Consider the following 9392-nt stretch of genomic DNA (forward strand, 5'->3'; position numbering starts at 1 on the left):
AGAGTTAATAATTCATAAAAATAAAATGTATCCCTAAAAGCAGTTGTGTTTGTGCTATGTATGTTCTGGCATTGATCAATAATAAACATCAAAATGTAGTTTTAAAGCATGGCAGTCATCCAAAATGTGGCCCAATTTAAAATGGTAGGAAAATGGAAAATGAGGCTGTTATTAGGTTAATTATTGTACATTAGTCTCCCTGCAGGGAAAATCCTCAACCAACAAGTGTTTAGTTTAACCACTGAGTCACAGGACGTCGGGTAATCTATCCTCCAATATGAACCCTGTATCAGCTCTTATCGGGTATATATTGTGAGCATAAAATGTATGAAACATAATTTCAAAATTACAGATATTAAATCTTAGGCTTAAGACTAAATAACAAAAACAAAAAGTAATTTCAGGAAAATCAATGTAGCCTATTTTCCTATTATATCCCCCCAATATAAACCTTATGCTCACAAATCTGCCATCAACTTAATATGACACATTATGATGTCAAACATGCATTTATATTGATGAAACACATATCACCAAGATTCGTGTCAGATAAAAAGAGGATAATTAGAAGATCTAACAGATGTGTGTTTCTATTATCAAAGCACAAATGTATAATATTAAATGATGTTTAACTTTCGGAGAAATAATAAATTAAGGGCCCGACTGAAAAATAATCTATTCAGAGCATCACCGAGAAAACCTGTCTGCTGTTATACGTCTGCTAATTATTGTTTTTATGTTGTGATTTATTTTGAGCAGATTGTTTTACTGTTTGCCACGACGTCATTAAACCGTGTTCATGCAAAGATACAATGAGCTCATTTTACAATGTATTTAAGAAATATAATCAATGTGAATAATATTGGAGGAACAGTTTCCTGAATTAATTAACACTTTACGAAAATGCGTTAAAATTGTTTCGTCTTCAACCGGAGAAGAAAGCTTGGTATTTTGTAAATTATGTACAATTGCATACAAATGTTTTCAGTAGGCCTATTTATTCACAATTTACAAGATTTTACAACAGCAAAACAAATTCAAATTACACCGACTGAGTCACATGTTTACAAGCATTAAAACTGGAAATCAATTTATATTGCAGCCTAGAAACTTTTCTTTTTTTTTAAACACATCCTCCACACCGCCCTCCATTTATGATACGGTTCCCTATTTAAACAGGTTTTCAGGACCCCTCAAACACACCGTGGTGCCTTTAATTCCACAGAAAAGTCGGAAAAAATAACCTTCAAAATGCACCAGCCTTCACGGATTATAATTTAAATCGTGTCAAAAACTTGGCATGCTCTGTTCCAGAGAGCAAAAGTAAATTGGATGCGCTTTAATTTAGCTCGGACAGACAAAAATCCACCACTGAAAGAAAATAAAAATAACAATAAAAAAGTTTGTTCAAAGTGATTGCATTTTTATGGCTATAACCGCCTATGATTTACAATTCATCAGCAGCCTGCGCCCACATCTACGTTTTTAAATATTTGGTAGTGGTTTGTAGTGCTTATAGATTTACAGATTTAAATATGAGTCAGAGGAACAGTCCCGTTTACCGGAGTGGAGCTGCTGCTCTGGTAGTGCTGCGGGTGGAGCACGTGCAGTCTGCTATGAACGGTGGCGTCCCCCGCCGCCTCGCCGGTCGGCAGATACATGCTGATCATGTCCCGCAGGTCCCCCGTAGGGCACGGCGGTGGTCCGCGCGCCGAGGAAACTGGGGGGCTCACGCTGGGCTCCGATTTCACAAGGGACCCCAAAGTCCCTCCGATCGTCCCGGACACCGGGGAGACACCGGAGCTTTGGTGCTGGTGAGTGTAGCCGGTGATCCCTCCGTAGCCCGGCGGAGAGGCGCTCATGTAGCTCTGAGAGTTTGAGATGGGGCTGTAAGATAAGGCGCTCATATCGTACCTGTGCACGGGCTGCGGGTTGTGCGGGTGGTGCGGGTGGTGGTGATGCGGGTGATGGTGCGGATGCGGGTGGTGCGGGTGACCTCCGGAGCCCGGGTGTTGCGTGTATGCCAGCTGCGCCTCCTGCATCATTGCGTGAGCCGCCGCAGCTGCAGCCGCCACCTGGCCCGAGTATGTGCCGTTCGCCCAGCCGTTCACGTGCGTGGCGTAGCCCGCATTCCCCGCGTGGCCCCCTCCGGGACTCTCCAGTCTCTGCCCTCCGCCCATCCCGAGACCCACAGGTGAGCCGAGGAGCCCGCCGGCCAGCGAGTACTTGTCCTTCTTTAGCAGCGTCTTGGTCTTCCTCCGCGGCCGGTACTTGTAGTCCGGGTGTTCCTTCATGTGCATGGCCCGGAGCCGCTTCGCCTCGTCGATGAACGGTCTCTTTTCCGCCTCGGTCATCACCTTCCACTCTGCGCCCAGCCGCTTGCTGATCTCAGAGTTGTGCATCTTGGGGTTCTCCTGTGCCATTTTCCTCCGCTGGCCCCGGGACCAGACCATGAAGGCGTTCATGGGTCTCTTGATTCTGTCCTGCGGGACTTTGCCCCCGGGCCCTCCGCCTATTCCTCCCGCGTGCCCCCCCGGGTTAGATGGGTTGGTCTGGGGCACCATGGGGGAATGCAAGTCCGTCTCCATCATGATGCTGTACATTCACCTGGTCTTGGTAGAACACTTCTCAGTCAAATACACAGACACATTCAGTCTGGCCCGCGCGCAGCTAAACCTCCGAGACAACGAGCGTTAAAAGAAACGAGGAGAGATGGAAAGGTGCTGCAGTCTCAGGGTGAAATCCACTCAGAGGTAAACTTGTTCCGCACTTCCCCTTTTCGCCTTTTTCTCCTCCTGTCATCCGCGAGAGCCGAGAAGAATAGAAACCGGTTGTTTGAGCTTACTTTGGTTGAAGCTGTACTGGGAAAAGTTACCGGAGCGTGCTCTGGCCGCGCGCTTTGACAGCAGCTAAATGAGCAAGAGGCGGCCAATGGAGAGGCTCCAGTGGAGACGTGATTTGCATGCAGGGGCTCGAGGTTCTGGTGACGTCGGAGCGCGAGACCTAAAAATTACTCCCTCTGTCATCTGTTTCGTGTGTGTAGCTAAAAACATACACGACATGTGAACAGTTTAATTCCCATCATTTTATTTACAGGCTACAGAAAAAAAACAATGTTGCAGCAAATACTACCTGATAATGAAAATAAAGTCAATGTTGCGACCATTTCATAAAAAGTCTACTTTTAGCAGTGGTGACAACCTCTTAACTTAAACTTAAAACACCGAAGAAGCCTATTAAGCTCATTTGTGAGTCCTACCAAATCAGAAATAGCAAATAGAATATTTGATTTTCAGATTACATTTTTAGGGCTCATACTCATTCATACATCGTTCAAAATGGCGATATCTTTTAATTTCTCTCTGTTTTTTGTCAAACTATATGAGGGCTACACGTGTCCTATTCAGAGCCACAGGTGCTTTTCTGTTGTGCCTGTTGCTAGGAAACAGGTGACTGACTCCCGGAAGCAGAGTTCCTTTGATTCTATTGAGTCTGTGAAGGAGAGACTGCTCTTTTCAAACAAACAAACCAATTTAACCTCATTCAATTGTAAAGAAAAAATATAAAATAATACTATTACTGCTCAAAAACTGACAATAATAATTATACACATAAACCATTTGTTTTATCAATAAACTGTGACTAATACTTAATACCCATCAACATTTTAGAGCTTAACGTGACATATTTCAGTGACTCGTTTTGTCCAACCAACAGTACAAAATATAAATATATTCAGTTTACGACCAGACAATGAAACACAGACGGTCTTAACATTTAAAAACAGTGAATGTTTGGCGTTTCTGCTCAATAAATGACTCAATCAATCATTGCAGCTCTGTATTTCACATTAGTTAGTAGAAATGTGTTAATTTCCACACGATGGAGCCTCTAAGTGCAGTGGAAAAGGAAGGAATAGATTCATATTTCATTTAACATTGCTGTTTGTTGTTTGGTATTCGGGTCTCCTCCTGCTTCGCTGGCTTCCCGTCATGTGGAGGATCTTTTCAGCCCTCTGGGATTATGCTCCCAAGTGGCATCTGTCAGGTGCTGCCCGCCTCTCAGCGAGCTGATAAACTACACTGGCACGCTGGCAGGGCTGGATTTTCCTCTCGCTGCCTTGCACCAGTGCTGTTAAGTGGCTTGTATGATCTGTTTTACTCGCACACTGTGGCAATCTCCTCTCTTTCTGCCTCTTTGCATCCAGAAACACGTTGTACGCAGAATACATTCCAGCAAAAATATCTTGTGATTCAAATGATTACGCTATAACGCAGCCACATAATAACCAAGTAGCACATGAGAAGTCTTCTGGTTTTAATAGCAATGACACATTTAAGAACAGTCTGTACCGGATTCAATCAAAGTCCAACTGAAATGTATTCATCCCTTTTTTTATATATATATATATATATATATATATTTAGCAGAGCAGATACAGTTCAGGTACAGTTTATTGGTGTTTCTGAGTTATAAACCAGATTACATTTGATAGCAAAATGAATAAGAAACACATTAAAAACAAGCAATATTAATATGATCAATTTATCCCAATGTATCAGACCATCAGTCCTTCATTTAGATATAGTGTGTACACCCATACTCAATTTCATGACATAGCCAGCTAATGCAGGTCGATACATCGCTACGTATCTCTCGGCTCAGTTCCCTTCATCAGTTGAAAATGTTTGACAGCATGTCTCTGCTGTTAGATAAGTGTGTTAAATGTGGAGCAGAGCCCCGTCTGGGACTGTCCAAGTATTGCCATCAACGTCCTGTTCATCCCCCAACAGCTCATTTCGATTGGTGAGAAAAAGAGCGACGTGATTGGTTGTTAGAACGTCGTAAGAAACGTCATTTATTGACAGTTTATCATAATTCCTCATTGCTGAATGGAGGACATTTACTATGATGATGAGTGTTAATAGCTGCTCGTCTCATATGAGTAAAAGTCCGTATGAATTCTGAATGAATAATTAATTCATGTTTAGTGCTGAATGAGCATAAAGAGTCATATTCAACATTTAAATAAACACTATAACCAGTGCGAGTGAAACCATCTTTCTATTCACTCTTGCATTTTGGAAACCATAAATGTTTCCAAAGATCTCTTCACCAATTATGGTTCGCATGGCTTTCACTGTAATAAGGGAATTGTTTCAAAGACTTTTTATTACATTGCAAAGAAATTCAGGACAAATTGAATTATTAGAAGCTCTTCTCGCCAAAGAGCCACATCAGTGTGACCAGGCCGACACACAAAGAGAGGCACCAGAACTTCACTGATCATTAATGACCATTACATATAATTATGCCTGACATATCACCTTCTTTTCCCCGACACACGCTAACGGACCGAGCAGAGGATCAAAGAGCGCTTGGAGGTGAAACACAGCCGTGAGGATGTTCTTCACCTCTTCACGCTGCTATTTGGCCTGAAATCTCTAAGCCAACAGGCCACAAACACACACAGGCCTCGTGGAATCAAAGGCATTTCTCCTGTGCAGCAGCGGGCCCGGTGGGTTTGTTTAAGGCTCGCTGTCACAGCAAGCTGTCAGCTCTACTGGAGCTCAGCCTTACAGGCAGAGCGGGGAGCACACACACATGCATACAATACATATACACAACAGCAAGCTGTGACATATGTAATTATAAGTGCTCAGAGAAACAGTTCAGCCCTCTCAGCTCTGGATGTGATTATGATGAAAATAGTCATTAAAAGTGTGTTTTACTGTGAAGGTGTAGTAGTGATCACCTTTTAGGAAATGATTGTATTTTCTTCAGTTTCTCTCCATACACAAACTTTGTTTGACATATTTTTTTCATGCTATATTATGATACTTGTTAATTACATGCTGAACTTTTATGGCATTCTATATTTCGACTTTTTTCCGATATTTCTTACAACTTGTGATTTTTGCACGGCATTATTTTCTGACATTCTATCGACTAAAATGTTTCATTTAATCAATCAAAAAAAAAAGCTACTTGACAAATGTATGCTAATAATCTTATTTTTGCAGATGGGATTGAACCCAGTTAATTCCAGTCACATGAAGTGTCTAAAGGAGCTGTGTGACGTTGTAGCCCTCCAACACGCCTCTAATCCGCCTCTGTGTCTGCTGCAGGTTGGTGAACCGATGGATGAAGCGGCCCACATCATCCTACACGATTACCACACGCAGTGCAGCACAGAGGACGCTGAGAAGAACCCGGTAGGCTCTGATGGAAAACACCTGACAGGCTGATATGTTTTTGACATGTTATATTATCTCCTTATCTTGAAACAATGTCTTTAAATCATGAACAAGCCGTAGAGTTTATAGCTAACCTGCTCAGTGCCATTATCGAGCCCCTGCACCTGCGGTCGCAGTCTTCAGCTATCGCTCATGAGTCCAGTCACCTCAGCAACGTACGGATTAGTTGGAATTGAAGTGATCTTACAAACTATTTTTAGCGCCTGCACAATCAAATGACCACTATAGACATTGTCGGTTGGTACCATCAATTTACAGCCTCTGGACAACACTTATTTAGGGGGCAACACATCCAACCTGAATGTCTTCTTCTTGGTACGAAGAAGACGGTAAATGGATGGGTGCCTAAGCATGGTAAGAGTTTCTACTGCATCACAGATCCCAAACTTGGTTTTGGTGTTTCATTTATCGGGTGCCTGCTGATACTGTCGGAGCTTTGAAATAGTTAGAAAAAGTTTGTGAATTCCTCAATTCGTAGAAATGTAACAGTCGTAAGTGGCAGCCAATGTGAATGCATTCCCTTTGCTCCAACAGCATTTGTCGGCATCATGAAGCTTTGACTTCAAGGTTTTCAAATTCACTTTCTTCAAGAACTCCCATGAATAAATTAACCAGCTGCAGCCATCTACATGGAGACAAACATCATCTTTCTTCCATCCATTTCCCCCACTTTCAAGTGTCAAAGTAAAGTGGCCCGGTGTACCGAACACTGTCGAGCATTTGCACTCATCATTTAATCATCGCACCTCGTCCTTTGATTGATGCCTAATGAATGCCCGGGGTCTCGGTTTACAAGACGATCGCTAACTGAGCCTTGCTAATGGCTTTTTGCCTGTCTGCCAGACAACCCGGGCTTCAGGCAGAGACGTCTGCGTTTACACCGGAGCTTCAAGACCATTTATTCTATCATTTCTCACACCGATATAACATACTTCCAGCTGTTAACGGGCGAAACCAACCCAACAATGCATATTCTGAGCTGTTCTCTCCTGCTGTAGACGGCACTTCCATGTTCATAATCGGTTCCATGTGTGCCAAAAAAAAAGAGGAAGTTTCCGCATTGAGCTAATAATGTGAACAAGACCTCTTGTAATTTTCAACAGCTTCTCATTGCAAGTACTTTCACAATTAGCGACCACATCATTCATCGCTAATAGGCCCCGGCAGTAATGGTCTGAAACTAGTGGGAGACAAATGGAATGCATGTCTTCACAGTGCAGAGCGCTACATATCACACGATTCAGTTTCCGTATGCTTAATTCTCTCCTTTAGGGTCTCTACGTTTTGATTGCTGAGGGCCAGTTTAGGGAGCCAGCATATGATTGAGGGTCATACAGTGAAAGTTCCATTTCACTTCTGCAGCGTTATCGCTAACAGCACGAGCGTTGATGACGGAATGTAATTCCTGCGACACGTGGGAGGTACCGCTGACATACTTTACTTTCATTTGTATATGAAATAATATACTATTACATTGTTTGTGACATACTATACTGTACTCTGAAATTATTTTTATATTTATGCATTTTTTTCGTGTTTCCATTCTCCAGAAAACGCTGGAGGAGCAGCTGGAGGCTCAACAGAAGACCAGGTCAACGCTGGACGAACTCCCAGAGTAAGGGACACTGTTCTGTTCATACTCTTCGACATATAAGTTACCGAAAAACACTTGACAACGATCAAATCAAATCTCTCGTAGTTTTAGCGCTTGAAGTTATTGAAGTAGTAGTAAAAATACATCAAAATAAGTCATAAAAAGCCCTAATGTAGTATGCCATAAAATGTCATAAAAACCACATAAAGTATAGTGTGCCATAAAAAAGGTATCATATGTCAGCAGGGTATGTATGTTTCAAAGTCATAGTAAAGCTTGTCATAAAAAGACATGGTATAATATGTCATTAAAAAGTTACAAATGTCCAATGTATGTCCAAAATGTATTGTATAAAAAATCATGGTGTAGAATGTAAAAAGTGGTATAATGTCATAAAAGGTGTCATACACATAACAATTTTGTAATATAGTACACATTTCCTGTGTATGTATAGCATGCCATGAAAATACCGTACAGCATGAAAACAATAATTGTATAGTTTAAATATCAAAACTCATCTTGTACTATGTCGTAAAAAAGCCATAAAAATATCACAGAATAATATGCTGGAAAAAGTCATCGTATTCTGTCGTAAAAAAATAGTATATGTCATCAGTCCTGAAAAATATAGTACAGTATGCCATAAAAAAGTAAAAAATATCATAGTGTAGAAATATAGTATTGTAAGCCGTGTCATAGTATAGTATGTCCTAATATAGTTTTCACTAATATGCCATAAAATGTCATAAAAAGTTTTTAAAAAGTCATCAAAGTCATTTACTGTAAAATGATTTTAAAAAGTCTTAATACAGTATGTTGTAAAAACTCAGTAGTATAATATGTCATAAAAATGAAAAATACCATCTTTAGTCAAAAAAGCCATGAAAAAGATCCAAGTATAGCATGCCATAAAATATATTATTGTAAGCCATGAAAAAAGTTATAGTATGTAAGTTATAGTCCTAATATAGTTTGTACTCAGTCATCAAAACTTGACAACCTGTTTTTTTTGTGTTATCGTACATGTATGTGATGCATTCTCTAACGTTGTCCTTCTCTTCTTCTCTCCTCAGATGAGTGCAGACTTTCCAGACCAGACCAGACCAGAGGACGACGGGGTTTCTTCTCTTCACTGCACAGCAGCAGAAGACGTGGGTCTTCTTCTGCTGCTGTGCGGTTACTCTGAGATCTAAAATAGAGAGTGGGGGGTGGAACAAATTTTGAAAATTTGCTGTGCAGCTAAATTTTTGAATAAAAACATTTACATAACCCTCACCGGTCATTTCTCTGAAAACCCAGGAGGAGACGGACGTCTCGACTCCCGGGTAGTGGACATTGATGTCTTCACATAGGTGGGGAGCGAACCCGGGTCAGCGCGATCCAAACCGGGAACCGTGTAAACGCACCATCATGTCACTCACGCTTTGAACTCTTCTCTCGCTACATTTGACTTCTTCCTTTGGCTGTTGGACCTCAAAAGTTACTGCACCACATAAGGCTTGAACCCACAACCTCCTGTCTTCTAAGCAGTCGTCTATCAC

The 9392-nt window shown here is 41.5% G+C and overlaps 1 protein-coding gene across 1 annotated transcript; it reads right to left on the minus strand.

The window, feature by feature from the left end:
- Window positions 1-1529: 1529 nt before the first annotated feature.
- On the minus strand, window positions 1530-2603 carry sox1b (SRY-box transcription factor 1b; the record flags this gene model as incomplete). The annotated part of the gene is made up of 1 exon (XM_079296456.1): window positions 1530-2603. The coding sequence occupies one exon, from the start codon at window positions 2601-2603 to the stop codon at window positions 1530-1532; it is 1074 nt and encodes a 357-aa protein (XP_079152582.1).
- Between the last annotated feature and the right edge of the window lie 6789 nt (window positions 2604-9392).

The sequence above is a fragment of the Melanostigma gelatinosum genome (genome assembly GCF_949748355.1).
Source record: "Melanostigma gelatinosum genome assembly, chromosome: 24".
Classification (NCBI taxonomy): domain Eukaryota; kingdom Metazoa; phylum Chordata; class Actinopteri; order Perciformes; family Zoarcidae; genus Melanostigma; species Melanostigma gelatinosum.